The 20,463-nt window shown below is 34.8% G+C and overlaps 1 protein-coding gene across 3 annotated transcripts in view; it reads right to left on the reverse strand.

Annotated features, from left to right (window-relative positions):
- The window catches only part of ecd (ecdysoneless cell cycle regulator), a 203,429-nt gene that overhangs the window by 59,438 nt on the left and 123,528 nt on the right, over positions 1-20,463 (reverse strand). For 2 of the 3 annotated variants that reach the window (XM_090398288.1, XM_090398287.1), the window contains exons 10-13: positions 19,493-19,604; positions 19,034-19,200; positions 13,447-13,533; positions 1,537-1,703 (exon numbers count right to left, since the gene is read on the reverse strand). In XM_090398288.1, coding sequence (XP_090254414.1) covers positions 1,537-1,703; positions 13,447-13,533; positions 19,034-19,200; positions 19,493-19,604 — 533 coding nt within the window. The remainder of the gene's footprint in view (positions 1-1,536; positions 1,704-13,446; positions 13,534-19,033; positions 19,201-19,492; positions 19,605-20,463) is intronic. The other variant, XM_090398289.1, reaches the window with a different exon arrangement.

Below are 20,463 nucleotides of genomic sequence, written 5' to 3' on the forward strand. Positions count from 1 at the left end.
TTTCTACATTGTATTTTTTAATTTTTAATAGATTGGTCCTATGTTATCTCTACTCCCATTATCTAGAATTTGATATTCTGAATTATGCAGTGTAGCCATTATTAAAATAGAAATTTCTACTTTTAAACTCAAAAAAAAGCATATGCCAAAGTTTCAAGGGAAAAAAAAAAAAAAAAAAATATATATATATATATATATATATATACAAAACATTAATTCTGTGTAGTGTAAGTGGACTGTTACACAGGGTGAGGCATAGCATATGGCTTCAAGTCAGCAGTTAGAAATAAAAGAGAAGCCAGGATTATATATCTCCACTGTTATTTATAATATATATATATATATATGTGTGTGAAATTAAGTTGTACTAAACCCGATTTAGTACAAGTGAAAGTGGACTATTACACAGGGTGAGGCATACATTTGGCTTCAAGTCAGCAGTTAGAAATAAAGATTCCTATTTCAAATAGGAAATATTAATCTTAGCTCAAGATTCTTATTCAAAATTAATTATTGTTACAAGGTATTAAAATAAACAATGAAAAGAACTGTGAAAACAGGCAAGAAAATATCAAACTGCACTGTTAGTATAGAATAGGTTGTACATTTTAACAACAACATTATTTCAGGGAAGATGGCAAATTATATATTGAAAGTGATAAATAGAAATAAGACTGGTATATATTACACTCATGATAGGGAATCTGGTTGAATAAATTAATATACAGAACAAGAGAGAAATCAGCCAACGACTAAAGTAGCTATATAAAAGAGCCTTGAAATGAATTTTGTCAAATGATAGGGAATCTGGTTGAATAAATTAATATACAGAACAAGAGAGAAATCAGCCAACGACTAAAGTAGCTATATAAAAGAGCCTTGAAATAAATTTTGTCAAATGAATCGTAGCTGGGTTGGATCTAAAACAGATGATCCAAAATTGGAGAAAAATTAATGATGTGAGCAGACAGCATCTAGAGCAGAACCAAAGTTATCAGAAAAGAAAACTTGACGTTATTGATATGTAAACGCAGATAACATAAAACAGAATGGGAGATGAAAGTTAAATAGAAAAAAGGTGTTTAAAGCACATATCAGAAGATCAAAATGTAGGATCTGCTCTAATCAGAAACTTAAATACAGAAAATTATGTATATGCACACATATAATTACTGTGTGTTTTAAATCATATTTCTCAGCAGCAATGATTAACAGCAGGTGTGGATTATGCTGCCTCTCTGTTATCATCAAATTCACTCTGCATGTCTAATTTCTTATCGGATGTTCACATGCTTGTTTTATCATATTCAGAGTAGCTACTTCTGAAATGCTGAAGATGAATACAAATATACTGGTTGAAATTCTTGAATTATTAACTTGTTTAATTTATTCATAAGCTTCAAGGATAGTAAAGAAATGTATGTATTTTTTTTTCACCATCTTTCTTAATGAAAAGTTTATCTAAAATTTAAATATTAGTTAACATTATGTGATCATAAAATAATTTTTAAAAAATTATTTACATTAAATACTTACATTTATCTGAACTTTTGTAGATTCTTGATTATGTCTAGGCGATGTCAACCTTTCGAAACTAAGACCAACATTTGTATGTGTTAATTCTCTATCCATCTGTTCCATATACACATTCATATCTTCTAACAGTTCAGCTGCTTTCTGAGGTGATTTTTCTTTGTTAATATCTGTATTAAAAAAAAATCAAACATTCAAAATTAACTTCATTAATTATTGAAAAACAATCATCATTATTAGTTTAGCAATGTCTTTTTTAAAAATGTTCTATTACTTTATAGGTCCTTAGTCAGCCAAGTGGATAATATCATCATTCTCCAGCCAAAAGGCTGTGGGTTCAAATTCTATTGTAGGCATGGATGTTCATTCTTTAGAGAAACTTGTGATATTAAGATTATAACATATAGACACGTTTACACAAGAATATTATATTTTAATTTGTCAAATATTTCAGTCTGAAAATAACAGAAAATAAGATAGTCTGTTATTTTCAGACTGAAATATTTGGCAAATTAAAATATAATATTCTTGTGTAAACGTGTCTATATGTTATAATGGATGTTCATGAATGTCTGATAACAAATAAATTTTTGTCATCTGTTACCTAAAATGTAGGAGGCCTGGAAAAAAAAGTACTATGTTTGGTCTTTTAAGAATGGAGCAATTGGCAATCCATTCATATCTTACACAGACCACTGTTGAGATTTTTTTCCCCTGCACCTGTCTAGATAAATTTTCTTTAAATAGCCATGTCACCATTGAACATGGTGACATGTCCAACATGGTGAAAAAGTTGCATTTTACAATGGAATCCTGCTCATGTAGGCATTGATTACAATAAAGCAGCTGATAAATTAGCAAAAGAGGCCAGAGAACTCAACCAAGGAACTCACATGATAACTCTTGCTGATGCCAATGCACTAGCAAAAGCTATACTAATTCCACTGAAATCAGTGATACAACATCAAATTCCTGATATCAGTGCTGACAGAAAGACCACAACGATAGCAAGACTATGAACAGGACATTATAGAGGAATGAAGATCAATATAGATGATACGAGAACATATAGAAACTGCAACAACTGCCCCAATACCGAACTGACACCCACTCACATCTTTACCTGTCCAGCAATTACAGCAGCCTTGCAAGAAATAGATCCTAATCCTGAATAACAGCTCTATACAAACAAAATCATCAACATAGCCAAAGCAGTACAAGGAGCACACGGAAACATCTAAGACTCTTCAAAAGACAAGACAACAACATACCCTTGCAAGTGGGCATGGGTCCCATACTGCCAAGAGCATCCCCAGGTTGCAGATAGGGGAATGGCCTCTGGATACATAGTTTAGCTGCAAATAAACTGGGAAAGCTCTGAATAAGCAGTCATGGACAATGGGATGGCATCTACCAACAGGAAGTGGTGAGATAGACAGTGCCATGGCTATCTCTATAAAAAGCCACATATTTCCAGTGACAAGATGCGACATGGTGAAGTGTAACTGCCATTCAATAAGTTACAGCAGCAACAACTTTCATCCTGATCAGCAGAAGATCACCAGACGTGACAACGGTGTAAAGGATACTGTGGTAGGTGGACATTCATGAAGAATGAGAAACAGCTAGCACACTGAGCCACTTTAGAAGGCTATTGCTGGACAAGGAAGGCAACAGGATACCACCTTTCTATTTTTCCCTGTAAGACAGCAGTATGGATGGAAATTCTAAGAGATAGTAAAGCACACAATGGCTCAATACTTGTGCATGACAGGAGAAGAAGCAAGGCTTCCCAGGTTGTAAACCAGTGAAATCCTTGTACATTCACTGGGACGTGGAATGTGAGAACCCTGCCACAAATTGGAAAATTTGAAGAGAGAAATGGATAGATTAAAAATAGCCATATTGGGAACTAGTGAAATGAGATGGAAAGGAACTGGAGACTTTTGGAGTGGTGATTACAGAATCATTTATTCATGTGATGAGACAGCAAAAAATGGAATCACAATTGTTCTCAATAAGGAATGGGGAATAAGAGTAATCAACTCAATAAAATGTAGCAGCAGATTGATAAGGATAAAACTAGAAGCAAAATCAACAAATATTATAATAATACAAGCTTACATGCCTACTAGCGACAACAATGATGATGAAGTTGAGAGAGAGAGAGTATATGTAGATATTAATGAATCTAATCAAACTCACCAAAAAAGGAAGATAATCTTATTGTCATGGGTGAAGGCAAAGATGTAGAGAGGTGGGAAAGTATAGACTTGGATGCCGAAATGAAAGTGGAGATAGACTCTTGGAGTTCTGCCACCAATTCAATTTGATCATTACTAATACCTAATATGAGGTACCAAAAAGAAGAAGTTATACTTGGAAAATGTCAGGGGTTATAGGAAGGTACCAAATAGATTATATTATTACAAGAAATAGGTTTAAAAAAAAGCAAAATCATGCAAAAGCTACCCGGGAGCTGATGTTGACAGTGACCTCAATTTGGTTTTATTGAAATGCAATCTAAAATTTAAAAAGCTGTCACAACCAAGGAAAAGATCCAAATGGAACATAAATAACCTGAAAACAGAGGAAAATCATAGAAACTATAAACAGCAAACTGATAAAAGCATTAAAATTGGAGAGAGGGAAAAGAAAAACATAGAGGAAAAATAGACTCACTTGAAGGATACAATCATCACAAGGCTGCCTATGCAATGACTGCATAGAATTAAGGAACAAGCAAATAAAAAAGCCATGGATCACCCAGGACATTCTATATCTAATAGATGAAAGAAGAAAATACAAAACCTCTCTAAATGAAGAAAAATGAAGAAAGCAAAGACAAATATAAGATAAATAAAAAGTGTAAAGAAGCAAAAGAACAATGGTATACAGAGAAATGTAAAGAAAATAGAAGATCTAACAAAGACTGGAAGAATCGATAAAGCTTATAACATTATAAAAGGAATAAGCCAGCAAAACAAGACAAGAAGTACAATTATCAAAAATAAACAGGGGAACATACTTAAAGATAAGGAAGAAATTTCGGAAAGAGTACTTAGAAGATCTATATAGTGGAAAAGATCTAGATGCAGGGCTATAGAAGATGAAACAAGACTTGATGTGGAAGAAATTGGTCCAACTGTATTAAAAGACGAATTTGAATCGGCACTAAATGAAATGTCAGCCAACAAGGCACCAGGATAACATTCCCTCAGAATTAATAAAATATTCAGGAAACATAACTAAATCATACATTTTCAAGATCATAAAGGATATATATATATATGAAACAGGGATCATTCCCAAAGACTTTACACAATGCTCTCTCATACCCATTCCTAAAGTAAATAATGCAAACAAGTGTGAAAATCATCAAACAATAAGCTTAATATCACATGCTTCGAAAATACTTCTAAAAAATTATACAAAAAATGCTGAAGAGTATATTGGCAATGACCAGTTTGGATTCAGGAAGCAGCAGGGAACAAGAGAAGCAATCCTAGCGCTAAGAACGGTTATCAAAAGAAGATTTGAGAAGAATCAAGATACTCTGATAGTCTTTCTTGACTTGGAAAAAAGCCTTTGATAGTATTGATATTGACTGGAACCAAATGTTTCACCTCCTAAAAACAATAAAGGTAGATTGGAGAGATAGAAGGCTCATATTTAATCTTTACAAGCACCAAGAAGCCCTAATAGAAACCGCCAGCAGTAAGACAAAAACTGCAATAGCAAGAATACGTAGAGGTGTAAGACAAGAGAGTGCTCTCTTTCACCCATAATGTTTAATTTCTACATTGAGGATGCAATAAATAAATTGAAAGAACTAATAGAAACAGGAATTAAGATAAATGGAATTGATATTAACTGGCTATGGTTTGCAGAGATGATATAGCAATTATAGCTGATAACAAAGACAAACTGAAAGCCACCCTGACAAAGATGGAAGAAATTTTCACACAGTACAGCCTAAAAATTAATTACAAGTAAAGCAAATCCAATGAAAATAAACCTGGAAATAATAATAAACTAATACAACAGATATCCTCTTTTAAATATCTTGGAAGTCTTATTACAGAAGATGGAAGAAACCAATCAGATATTAAAGCACGAATAATCTTGGCCAAAAAAAAAAAAATATTCTACAACAAGAAGAAACATTTTTACTGGTAAAGGACTTGGCACCCAGTTCAAAAGAGGCTAGTTGAAACTTCCATATGGAGCATTGCATTATATGGTTGTGAGGTTTGGATGCTAACAAAACAAGACATCAAAAGGTTGGAGGCATTTGAACTTTGGTGCTGGAGAAAGATGATGAAAATTAGTTGGACAGAAAAAGTAATGAAGCTCTAAATATGGTTCATGAAGAGTGGTCACTAATGAACCACATCAATAAGAGAAGAAAAAGCCTAAATGGACACCATCTGAAGCATGGGGGGACTGATTACAGAAATAATGGAGGTAACTGTAGAAGAAAATAGGCCACGAGGCAGACCAAGAATTTCATATATAAATAACATAATGATGCTAAGAGTTATGAAGAGATAAAAGGTCACAAGACTGGATGCTATGATGTGCTGCTATAACTAACCAATCTTCGGACTGATGGACCAAAGAAGAAGAAGAGATCATACAAGTGAGGTTAATGTTGTGACATGAAACAGAGACTTATGTGGGAACAGAGGTTATTGAATTGGAGGTACTTGGGATATTGCATAATCTCAGTGTGAATACAGCTGTAGGATTAGTTTTGCAGGAATGTGATGGAACTGGCAATGCCTCTGACTAGGTTCTTTTATTCAGGTCTCAGCTCTGGTAGAATTCCAAACAAGTAAAAAGAGGGCAAAATTATTCCCTTGCATAAGGAAGTTATAAGACTGCAGTAGCAAATTAGAACAATCAGTATTTCAGGAGTTGTGTGGATAGGAATATGATACTGTATGAGGGACAACATGGCTTTGTGAAGGGTCAGTCATGCCTTAGTAATATACTAACTTTTCATAAAGGAGTTACAGCTGAGTTGGATAAGGAAAATGGCTGCATTATGATTCTGCTGGATTTTGCAAAGGTATTTTGAGAGAAAAACCACAAGAACTCTATTACACAAATTAGAACAAATGGGGATGGATATAACACTAGTTAAGTGGATAAGAAGGCAAATGCTGGACAAATATCAAAAAGTGGTATATGGAGGAGAAGAATCCAGCTGAAAGCTAGTGAATAGTGGTGTGCTGCAAGGTTCAGTACTAGGACCACTACTGTTTAATTTGTACGTAAATGATATAGGAAATAATCTGAAAGGAAATATTCAGTTGTTTGCCAATGATGCAAAAAGTAATAGTGAAGAGCTTGCAGGATGATTTAAATAGTCTGTCATTATGGGCATCAGGTTAATGTGAAGAAATGTAAAGTTATGCATTTTGGGATACAGAGTTTATAAGTTGCGTACAACACTGATGGAAATGGATGAAACTAGGGATTTAGCTATGGTGGTAGACAGAGTTGAAGTTTATAGGGCATAGTGCTAATGTAGCTCATAAGATTACTTGGTAATTAAAGAACACACCAAGTAGAGATAAGGAAGTTGTGCCATCCTGTTTATAAGACCTTGATACATTCTCATCTGGATTACTGTGCTCAGGTCTGGTCTTATGGGTTTCTTGAGGATGTGGAAGTGGTGGAGAGTAGTCTGTTGAACATTTCCTATGAGGATAGATTAAGGGTGTGTGTGTGGACTGGACTGCAGAAGTAGGTTGATAGGCAAAAAAGAGGGGATATGATAGAAACATTTACTTAAAGGGTTTGATGAAGGGAAATGTTTCAGTAGTTGTATGGGGCAGAACAAGGAGAGTTGTGAATGAATGGAAATGGCAGCCAGAGTCAGTTATTAGCGCTTTGTCTGTTAATGGTTCAAGGAGAGGTGATAGATTGTGTCTCCTGCGCAGAGTCTTCGGACTCCATCGAGACGTCTGTACAATAATATATGCATGAATATTAAAAGAGAAACTAAACAATATTATAGAGACCAATCTATTCGAAGAACAGAATGGATTCTGAATAGGCCAGTCTTGCATATACTCGATATTTACTCTAAAATTATTAATCTAAAAGAGAAGAAAATTTCAACATGAAACACGTCTTTCATTGATTATGAAAAAGCCTTACATAAAAATTAATAGACAAAAATTGCTTAAAATATATACAGGAAATAAAATATCAGAACGGAAAGATACATTAAGGATGTACCCTATTACTCTACTTTTGGAATATACAGTAAAACCCCTTTTTTACACTTTCCAGGGGACTGATGGAAAAAAGTGTAAATAGCAGGAAATGTAAAAAACATTAAAAAGAGGCTAAAAGATGACTTACTGCTAGTATGTGACTCTGCATACTAGATTACAAAATTTAATAACTGAAAATAAATGAATTTAAAATTACTTACACTTAACCATTTAAAAAAAATCTTTAATTGTTGATTGTTTTTACTTTTTCTGCACTTTTATATGTTCCACCTGCCTATCCACAGTATATAAGGCATTAAATGCCCTCATCGTCTCCAGATGCACTTGCAATACACCACCTCAAAACAGAGATAGCTTCCATTGCTTCTTTACTAGTAGGGATGGTAGGTTCTTAATCACAGTCTTCTTCAACCACTTCTTCATCAAGGTGGTTGGAAAGGATATCTTCTACACTTGGTACCACTGATGTGATCACACCAGCATCAACACAGTCTTGAAATGAGGAACATTCATCCATTACATACCAGTTGTTGTTGGACTCTGACATATCTTCTTCTTCCTCCTGTAGTTGTTCCTCCTCTTCCACAAACGTAACTCCTGCCTTCTGGAAACAGTTGGATATGGTTTCAGGAGTAACATGTAACCATGCCTTAGCCACATCAAGGATTGATATGGTCATTTGTTTTGGGACCATACCATTATCATGCATAAACACAGCTTTTTCAACAAGCATTTTTCTATATTTCCATTTAAATGCATGGATGATGCCCAGATCTAATGGCTGAAGCTCACTTGTACAATTAGGGAGGAAAGAACACTAATCTAATATTTCTGAGTTGCAGATCTTCAGAGTATGCAGGACATTTGTCTAGCAGTTGTAGTATTTTGTGGTGATTTGCCCCCATTTTAGCATCCAGAGCATGCATGGTGGATGTGAAGATGCTGCTGGTCATCACTGCTGTGCTGTTGGCATCATACTTAGTAGGCAGATTTTTCACGTTCTTAAAATACCTTGGCTTTTTAAATTTACCAATTACCAGTGGAGGTAATTTTTCTGATCCATCAGCATTGACCATGAGCAAACCGTTACCCTCTGCTTGCTGAGTTTTCCACCGTGATACTTCTCTCCTTTAAAACAATGTTTTACTTGGCAGCATGTTATAAAAGAGCCCAGTTTTATCAACATTGAAAATATTTTTTATTTCATAGTCCTGAATAATAGTCTTTAGTTCATGTTTCCACTGTTTACAGTTTCCCATGCAACACTATTACTTTCTCAACACACTTGATTATACACAATATTGTGACGAGTCTTGAAACGATTAACCGATCCATTTGACGCAGTAAAATCATTAATCCCCAACCTCGCAGCAAATTCAAGGGCTTTCGCTTGAAGTATAGTACCATCGACTGGAATATCCAACACTCTCATAGAAACAAACCACTCCACCACAAGTTTATCCAATTCATCATCTGGATATATTTTCATTTTTTTTTTTGACATACACCAGATTGCTTTGCATTGAGTTCAATGCTTGCCGTGTTTTTTACTATCGTGTTCAAAGTGGACACAGAGAGTCCAAGATCTTTTGCTAATTGCACACGTGTTCCGGCATGCAGATCTACACGTCGCAGAATTGCCATCTTTTCTTCTACTGAAATACATTTTCTGTCTTTTTTCTCCATGTTACTAAATGGAGAAAAAAGACCGCCACCACAACTTGAAAGCAACTATCACACACTAAATTACGTAGCAGAAATTCTGCAACCACGTGCTTCTGAATTGCGACTACGAACACCAACACTGCAAGCTAGTGAAGCGATATGTCACAAACTGTGGTTTATTCACTGATATCTAATATTCATGAGTATTTGTTACTTGTTACTATTGTTACTTGGTAGAAGTGTGAATGTGATTTCACAATTTGTTTATGATCCTTGTTCACGATTTCAATACAGCACTGTGAATGTGAAATCGCATCACAACATGTTACGGGTGCCATGAGCTACTGATATGAAAACTTCACGGAATCACTCATTGCTACTGTAAGTGATGGTGGAAATGAAACTACAGCTGAAAGCAATGCCATCTGGGAACAGAAATGAGCAGATTTCTACAGAAATCGATTTGAATGAGAGGAAATCAATTCGAAAATCACTGTTGCCACCCAAGAAAAAACTGCAAATCACGTCCACATCAAGTTGTTAATGGTGGGAAAACAATATATCATAAGAATAGGCCTTAAGACAGGACCAACTGAAAATGGCGTAAATGGCAGGAAAATGTAAAACCGGGTTTTACTATATGTATTAGTTATGTTTCATCGAGTAGCCCTCGACTCCTGGCGATCCCATGAACACACACTCTGCATTCAGATCTATCTCCGACCATGTCACCCAGAATTTCCAAGTGCACCCCCAGTTGCCTCCCCAACTCAATCCACCCATCCAATTCCCGGTCCCCTTCTTCTCCTGACTCCATCAACTCTAGACTATCATTTGCTCGCATAATATGTCCAAAGTATGACAATTTTTGCTTGATGATCATAGCTTCGAGGGAGCAATCTTGCTTTATTCCACCCATCACCGATTTATTGGCCTGCCCTGCAGTCCATGGTATTCTTAGCAAGCATCTCCAAACCCACAATTCAAATGCATTTATCTTCCCTCTTTCACTCTTTCCCAGGGTCCAACCCCCACATCCACACAGTACTACAGGAAACACCATTGCTTTCACTATTCTGATTTTTGTTAAGAGGCTAATAATTTTATCTTTAAAGATCTTGCTTAAATTTGTCATTGCTTTCTTTCCGAGTAACAATCCTCTTCCAACCTCCTCAGCAAATAACCATCTTTATCAATTTGGGATCTCAGTACAAAATTGTTAACTGCCTCCACTCTCTCTCCATCCACTTCAAAATCATTAAGTTCACATGTTGCCATAACTTTTGTCCCTTTAAGGTTAAATTCAAGACCACATTTAGCACTTTCCTCTTTAAATTTCACAATAAGTTCCTCCAAATCCTCCTTGCACTCTGCCAGCAAAGCGGTATCATCTGCATACCCCAAACTATTACTACCCCTCCAGCCCTGCCACTCCCAAAATGCATTCATGGTACAAGTCAAACATGGAAGGGAGACAAAATACATCCCTGTCGCACCCCCTCACCCATTATGAAATACCCAGTTTCTCCAAGATCTGCTCAGATGGTAGCGCTTGTTCACAATAAAGACTCCTCAGAAGAACAACGAAATGCTCTGGGACTCACATTGCCCCCAACACAGAGTCAAAAGCCATGCTATAGTCAAGGAAACAAAGGTAGACATTCCCTTGATACTCCTGTGCTCTATTCACTATCCATCTCACATTGGCGATCTGATTCCCCGTTCCTCCGCCCTGCATATATAAATAAAATTATAACAATCTGGAAACAACATAACCCATTTGGTGTACAAATAAACTCACAAATAAAGATAGATACTGTATTATTTGCAAATGATCAAATTGTATTAATTACATCAGAAGATGATTTTACTAATTTACAAAGATTAGTAAAATCATTAAGAATCATTAAAATCATTTCAGAACAATATAATATGAGAATATTAAATGTAAAGACAAAAATAATGGCTTTCAAAGGAGAAAACCAATAAGTAAAATAGCAATAGATAATAAAATATTAGAACAAGTAAATACTTTCAAATACCTGGGATGCAACTTATCACATGAAGATGAGAAAAAAAAAAAAAAACTATAGACATTAAAATATCAAAAGTAACTACATAATAATAATATATTTAAGTCATCCCTGGGACAAAAACACACCAGAATCATACTATGTAATGTCCTGCCTAAATCGATTTTATTATATGGAAGTGAAACATGGACTGTAAAAAAGAAGAATGAAAATTTAGGTAAACTGGGAATGACAAACTCTTCTGAAACCATGAGAATCCAGCAAAAATCTCTAAGCTAAGGTGATCTGAAAAAGGCATATGATATCAAGGAAAAAATACTCCAGAATGCATTGGAACTGAAGTTTACATAAAGTAAAGCACTGTAGAATAACTGCTGTTATTTGTATCTACATGGGTCACAGTATAAAGGAAAGGATAATAAACCTGATTTCAATTTAGAAATTAAGCTTAGTTTTTATGTATATGATGTTATCCTCTTAAAACCAATTTTTACATATATAATTGATCCAAGAATGGAAAAAAAGCTACAAGAGGAGATTGCTCAGAAATATTCAAGTAGTAAACAGATGGTAAAAATGGCAGAATCAAATTAAAAATTAAGAAATCAGGAAAGAATCTTACAATATTCAGGACTGTGTAAGGTTATGCTTCACATGTATACGAAGTATAAGCCTCCACAAGCTAAGTTGGTTCGATGATATCCTTTGGCCAGAAAGACCTGGGTGTGAATCCCATCTAAGAAACAAACAACCTCTATCAGGGATTTTCAGATGATGAGCGAGATGTTCCAATACTGAGACAAGCTTTTTCTCCTACAAGACAGACAAACTGGCCATAATACACTATGCAGATAAGATTAACTATCCTATCAAAGCATTAATTAGGTTTAAAAAAATAAGCCATGGTACTTGTCCAATTGAGCCTAATATGCAAGAAGATGGGAACGGGTGTATATGAAGCAAAAATGACAAGAAGATTGAGAGAAGGATTAAGATATAGATGATATATTATACTTGACAAGAAATTATATTATTTAAAGCATAAGCATAAGTTTGTACATGAAGTATCTTCACAACTAGTCTACTTGCATATAAAGGTTGCTGACTTCACATCAACTGGCAGCATTATGGGAACAGTCACTACCCAGACCAACCTTCAGTGATGTCTCATCAGTGGGAACTAGACCCAAGAAGATGTTAATATAAAATAAATTAGGTCACATATGTTCCATAAACAAGTAGAAAATGGTGGATAACCATTTAGATCAGCAATAGTTGTCAACTGTTTTTTTCACTTGGTTACAAAAGCATTATGGTATACTGAGTGATATGAAGTCAACAGCCTCTACATACAAGTAGACTAGTCATGAAGATACTTCAGATGCAAACTTGGCTTACACTTCGATAAATGATTAAGACAAGAATAATATTTCATAGCCAAGTGAAAAAAACAATATGTTTTTTACAATTATCTTTGATCCAGATTATTTTAATAATATGGTGACTCACTATTTTCTTACTTGTATATGGAAAATATGACTAATGCTTTGATTTAACCTTAGTATTTTCCTGCATCTAGCTCCCACAGATGAGACCTCAATAAAGGTTGAAACCAGTCTGGGTAGTGATCCTTCGTAACCAAGTGAAAAAAAAAAACTTTCTACCTAAAAGATATATAGGTGAATGAATGCAATTAGAGAAGATAAAAAATAAGAGCTGATACAACATCGGAGACATAACAAATAAACCCATTGGGAAGAAAATTGGCAATAGGACACTAGTTAATGACATAGTAACTATATTAGGCCATTAGAATATCTGATGAATTCATGTTAAGTATCCCTCAAGGATACACCAGAAAACTATGATAGAATATTAGATTCATATCTCTCCCACTCACTCAGCAAGAAGATGTGTAAACAAATTATAAATGCTATGGATCTTCATTCTGACATGGTATCTACCTTCATTCAGTAGGACATCTTCTTCATCACTGTAGCCACTCATTGAAGAACTGGACTGATCACTGTCCGATTCTGGAATAGAAAAATCTGGAAGAGAAAAAAAAAAAAAAATATATATATGTTACGGATAATGTAATAAATCCGATTATTAATAATTACCAACTATTATTAATACAAACCAAATAACGAGGTTAAAGTGAATAATTTATGAGAATTAATCACATGAACCGGTAATTATTAATAATTCCTAGAGGAGTCTGGTAAATGTAATAAAAACATGTTTTATAAAAAATATTTTATTTAATAGGAGATAAATACCTTATTATATGATTATATTGTTGTCCAGTTAAAAACAAATTACTTATTTTTGCAGGAAAGATCTCTGTAGCACTTGGAAAATTACAAAGGATTTCTGACTTTTTACATTTGCAGCGATTTGAGTTACAATGGTCTGTACAATTGCAATGTTGGAAACCTTGACCACCTAAATTAGAATTCTTGCGGGCACATTTTCTTAGACATCTCAATATCAGGAACTTCGTTAACTGAAATAAACGTTTCCTTACAAACGGTAAATCTGTTCCTCGAATAGAGTTGGTTTAAAATACCATATTTTGTACCTACTTTATATAGGTTTTCATTCTCAATAGAAATTATAACAGCTATAATATTCCAGTTATTGGTCTTAGCCCTATCTGCATCTGAATAAATGCAGATAGGGCTAAATTTTATCCCTTCCAAAATGGTTGGAAGGGATAAAATTTATTCAATTTATGAAAAGCAGAGCACAATAGATCGCAGTCCTTATGAAACTATGTTTGAAAACATACTTACCAGTCGATACCTTGTCAGAAATCATGAGTGAAGAAGATCAAACTAATAAGGATGTTTAATGTCAGAAGATAATCTCAGAGAGGGAAAGCAGTATTAGGACAGAGAACGGTGACAATGTAGAAGTGGAAATAGATGATATGAGTGAATACTTATCTGTTGGAGAGCCAAATCGAAGGAACACAACATTCTTCTTAAAGAGGAACGATTGACAAGGAAGATAAAATAAAAAATTTAACTAATGTTGGATTAGAAAATAATGAATGAAGTAAGGAAAGTACTTCTTTTGCACTCAATGAAATCACAAAAAAAATTCAAGAATCTCGAAACTCTGCTAAGAGTCACTTAAGAAGCAAGCTGAAAAAATGTTACGACTTTCAATGACTAAATTTCCAGATGCAAATTGGGCTAAGACCAATAATCGGAATATTATAGCTGTTATAATTTCTATTGAGAATGAAAACCTATATAAATTGGTACAAAATATGGTATTGTAAACCAATTCTATTCGAGGAACAAATTTACTGTTTGTAAGGAAACTTTTATTTCAGTTAATGAAGTTCCTGATATTGAGATAAGTCTAAGAGAATGGGAATGTGACCGCAAGAATTCTAATTTAGGTGGTCAAGGTTTCCAATATTGCAATTGTACAGCCCATTGTAACTCAAATCGCTGCAAATGTAAGTCAGAAATCCTTTGTAATTCCAAGTGCCACAGAGGTCTTTCCTACAAAAATAAGTAATTTGTTTTAACCAGACAACAATATAATCATATAATTAGGTATTTATCTCCTATTTTTTCTGAAACATGTTTTTATTACATTTACAGACTCCTCTAGGAATTATTACTAATTACCGGTTCATGTGATTAATTCTCATAAATTATTCACTTTAACCTCATTATTTGGTTTGTATTAATAATAACCGGATTTATTACATTATCCATAACATATACACATACACAGGGTATCAAAAGTATACCTGTTTAAGGCCTTGAGGAGCACCACTTAGTTATTGAAATGCTGCAAAACTTTGTGGGGATACATTGTACATCACACAAAAGCAATATCTGAGAAAAAAATAGTTGCAAAATTCACCACCAAGGGGCACTGTATGACATACCAAATGTAGATGTATTTTTTCTGTGTGTGTGTAAGGAGAAAAGCGACAAAAGCATAAATAACACATTTTTATTCACTTCCATTATGCATTCAAGGACTATTCTTCAATGTGCTGCCCTTCCCAGTATGCCACAAACTTCATCCTTTGCACAGTGTGTTCAACAGTAGAACGCAGCAGGTCGGGACTGATGTTGCTCACATGCAGGCAATTTATAATGATAATTCTGATAAACTCTATCTTTGAGAAATCCACTAGAGCCAAAAGTCACAGGGGATCAGATCAGGTAGTCATGCTTTGGAAAATGCATGGCTGATCACTGGATTCAATGAAATGTTCCCAAAGAACCTCTTATATGGATCAACCAATGTGTGCAAGGGCCCGTCCTGCACGAAAATGACTGAATCCGTGCTCATGCGCTGCTGCCGTAGCTGTGGCACAACAAAATTTTTTATCATATCACAATACCTCTCAGCAGTAACTGAGCAGGTGACAGGCCCTGACTGGTGAATGTCCTCAAAGAAGAATGGTCCAATGATAATGAAGCTGTAAGCCCACACCAGGTAGTAACTTTGGGTGAATGTGAAGGAATTTGTTGGATTGCATGTGGATTTTGCATAACCCATGCCCAGCAATTGTTTGTATTCACAGCTCCATTCAGGTGAAAGTAAGCCTTAATTCTCCACAAAATCATCCATGGTCATGCAGCGTCCAACTCCACATGAGCAAGGAATGTTAAAGTGAATGTCAGTCAACTTTCAAAGCCCTGTAGGCACAACTCTTTTGTCAGGGTTATCTTGAATGGAGTAGAAATGCAAAATCTTCATGACAGTTGTATAAAGCACATCCATGTGTCCTAATACAACACGTGCTGCAGGAATCAATGCTATTACAACAGTAGTAGCTACTTCATTCACTGAACTGAATGGTTTGCAAACTCTGCCATGTGTAACTCCCAATGATCCTGTTTCTTCAAAATGACTAATCATTTGTTGCCAGAGTGTATTTCTAGCTCACCTCCACGTGGTGCACCCTGGGTAATGCTAAACGAGCTAGAGCAATTGCTGGCAGCCAGACCTATCTTAACGATCTCCTGACTATAGACACATGAAACCAAAAACTATACAATCACCAATCGGTTTTTTTTCAGGACACAAAAAAAGAAAACTGGGTGCTAATTTCTGGATTTGCCAACAGCTTTGCTAAAAGTCAATATCTTTCAAAAATCCTTCAAGAAAATGAAACAGACGTAACTGTCATTCAAGAGACTAACACAGATAATGAACAACAACTGAAATCTAAGGGAAAAATTGCAGGGTATATACTAGGAGCTACACATCACCAAGCTCATGGCTGTGCAACTTAAGTATACAATAATATAAAGAATGCTCACTTAATATCAGCACATATTAATCAGAATATACACACTCTCATAGCGAAAATTGAAGATCTCACAGTGGTTAACATCTATATGCCTCCCCTAGTAGAATGGCTACCTGAAGTAATTCCCATATTTCCACATCTTACTATTTACATAAGAGATTTTAATAGCATCACACCCTGTGGATTTACAATAATAATGATGGAAATGGTGAAGCATTAACAAAATGGGCTGAGCAGAACAATCTTAGCTTAAATTTGATGCAAAGCACAAAGGAACCTTTAAGGATGCAGCATGGAAGAGGGAATACAACCCAGACCTCTGCTTCGTTACCCAAAATTTGCAAAATCAGCTGCTAAACACAAGACGAGTCTTTGAAGATTTTCCACACAGCCAACACTGCCCAGTATTGGTAGAAGTAGGAATACAAATACCAAAAATATGGTCCATTCCACAACCAAGATGGAATTTTAGGAAAGAGAACTAGCAGGACTTTTCTCAAGAACTGGATAAAATGGTAAGATGGATACAACCTGTGAGTGAAAATTACAACAGATTCATTGGAGCAGTCATATCAACAGTGAAGAAGTCATATTCCAAGGGAATACATACCTGGCTGGAATAAAGACTGTGAAAAGCTATTCCAAGTCTATTTAGAATCTGGTGACTTTGACATAGCTGATGAATTACCCCAGAAGCTTGATAACAAGCACAGAGAAAAATAGATAAAATAAAAACTACAGAAGACTTAAGACTTTAAACAATCAAGTAGAAAAACATGGAGCCTATTAAAGAAGTTAGGTGGAAGTAACCCATTCACTTGTAAAGATCCTTTGGTGACTCCAGATCAAATTGCCTGTCGAATAACCTCGCTGTCTAGAGCCCCTCAAGATCATCAACATACACAACAGGTTAAAAGATCACTAAGAAACTTAAGACAAAGTGCAGCTGATAGTTCCCAATTTTCAAGAGAATTTACCAAGACGAAATAACTGATGCCTTAAAGGAGGTTAAAACTGGCAAAGCATCAGGCTTTGATGGTATTCATCCTGAATTTTGGTTAATTATGGAAAAAATGCTCGTCAATGGCTAACAAGATTCTTTTCTCACATTTTAAGGATGGGAAACCTTCCAACAGTCTTTAAAAGAATCAAAATAATAGCCATATTAAAACCCAACAGAGTTTTGTATGAAGAAGCAGATGGTTACAAATAGGGTCCTGCAGGGCTCATTACTGGGACCTGCATTGTTTAGCCTTTATATCAATTAATTGCAGGAGAAACATTCAGTTGTTTGCAGATGTGGTAGTCTTTCAAGAGGATTTGAATAAGCTGGACAGATGGGCAATGAATGGGGATATTGGTTTAATTCAACTAAATGCAGTCTTGAAGTTTGGATGTAAAAGTATAATAACAGCTGTAAAAAATCAGGAATGAAAATCAGCAATAGGAAGACCAAAACTATGAAAACAGAAAAAAACACTGAATACATAAACTGCATTCTGAATGGAGAGCCTATAGAACAATAAAATATTTCAGATATTCAGGCACAGTTTTTAGTGAAGATGGCAATTTTTAAATCTGGAAATAGACAACAGAATAAGCAAAGCTGGTATGGTGGGTAGCCAGCTGAATAAATTCATATGGAATAAGAGAAAAAAATTAGCCAAAACACCAAACTAGAAGTACAAGACAATGTTCAAACCAGTTTTAAGTTATGGTTCTGAGAGTTGTGTTAGAAATAAAACACTTGATCAAAAACTAGAGATATGGGGGTTTTGAGAAAAATTAGTGGAGTGAACCAATGAGGTGAACCGGTGGCAGAATCATATTAAAAATAAAGATATTAGAAAGAAACTTAACATTAATAGCATTCAAGAATGTGTAAGAAGAGCTAATCTAAGATGGTATGGCCACTTCAATATATATTGGATGACGAAAGGTTGGCAAAACAGGTGTTTGATGCCAAGAAAGAAATCCAGAGGTCTGGGCGGATTGATTCAGTCAAAAGTGCCTTAGAAGCATGAAATGTTAGATATGACAATACTGAAGTGCTAACAAGTAATAGATTAATTTGGAGAAAAATTGTGAACAGGAGATTAATAATGATGTATACTCAATCATGTAGTGCTGTCTTAATAGCCTGAACATCCCTTGATGGTACATATCAGAAAATTGAAAGTAAGGATCAAATCTTTTACCACTATTACAAAATAGAAAAGGAATGATAATATGTGGGATTGGAGATCTATACTTACCTAGAATGGCATTAACAGCATCAGAAAATATATCAGGGTCAAAGTCAACTTTCTGCTTCTTATTTTTTGAGTTATATTTAGGAAATTCTGCACCATCTAAACTAGATGTATGACTAACAAATGCGTTCAAACTAGTAGTTATTTTGTTAGCTAAGCGTTCCTCTTTGCTAAATTCAAGAAAATGAAAAATCACATTTACTACCAGTGAACAAAAATTTGAAAATAGTGTATTATTATTTGCTGTTAGTACAAGATACAATAACATGCTTTACCACAATTTCTTAAGATAAATAATTATTAGATATTACTGTTGTTTGAAAATTAATTCTACTTTATTTCGACACTCAGCCAATCTAGAGTACTGTAAATGATAAGCTCAGTACCATTCACATTACAATTATTATTATTAGAATAATTCTTTGTATACATATAACATAATTTTTTTATTTGTTTGTTTACCTTTCTTTATCGATATCACTAACTGTTAACTTTGTTCTAGACCTTTCATTAGGGTTCATTTTGTATAAAGTTTCATCCAGCTGTTCAGGTGTTAAAGTTAGCCAATTGTCATCTGCAAAAAAAAAAAAAAAAAAAAAAAAAAAAAACAATTTAATGGAGATTGAATAATTAATCGATTACAAATTTTGTATATAATTGGTATTTTTTAGTGTATATATATAGGGAAAAAAATCATCTAAGGATTAACAACAACAACAAAAATATGAAGCAATATCAAGAATATCGGTCACACCAATATTCTTGATATTGCCAAAATTTAACCAGGTTTATTGTCATTTTTTAAATTTATTTCTTATTTAATTTCTTTTTTATGTTGCTCCTACTCACAAAAGGTTATTTGCAAACCTACAGTACATTTTGTACCATGGGTGGGTTTAGGATTTTTTTTTCATCAATTATTGATATATATATATATATATATAAAGCTCCGTAGCGCAATTGGAAAAACGACGGTATTGTGCCCTTCGATTGGAATAGGCCTAAGTTCAATTCTCGTCGTGACGGGAGGAATTTTTATCTGCACGATTTCAATCGAAGGTGAATTAGCCGATCTCATCTGGAGGTAGCAGGGTTTTTTCTCCTGGAAACTTGGGTTTTTCATCCCACATACAGACAAATCGGCCCTTCAGAACACACACAATTTACAGACAAAAAATACTAGTTGTGATGGCCAGTAGATGGCGTTGATGGAGATGATTCGTGGTAGAGGTTCGGTGTAGTGGTTGAGACAGCTGTAGGTGTCCTCCCGCGACGAGTCTTCGGACTCCTTGGAGGTGTCAGAAAAAAGAATAATAATATTTGTGGTGCGTACGGTTGAAAGTTGTATAACTGAGAGGAGACCTCCACATAGCCTTTAAAGGAATGCAGAGAACCGACCAGGGCTTCTGACCTAATGTCCAATCCTCCTTCTC

The sequence above is a fragment of the Typopeltis vanoorti genome, chromosome 9, assembly GCF_054136105.1.
Source record: "Typopeltis vanoorti isolate ZY-2024b chromosome 9, IOZ_Tvanoo_1.0, whole genome shotgun sequence".
NCBI classification, from domain to species: domain Eukaryota; kingdom Metazoa; phylum Arthropoda; class Arachnida; order Uropygi; family Thelyphonidae; genus Typopeltis; species Typopeltis vanoorti.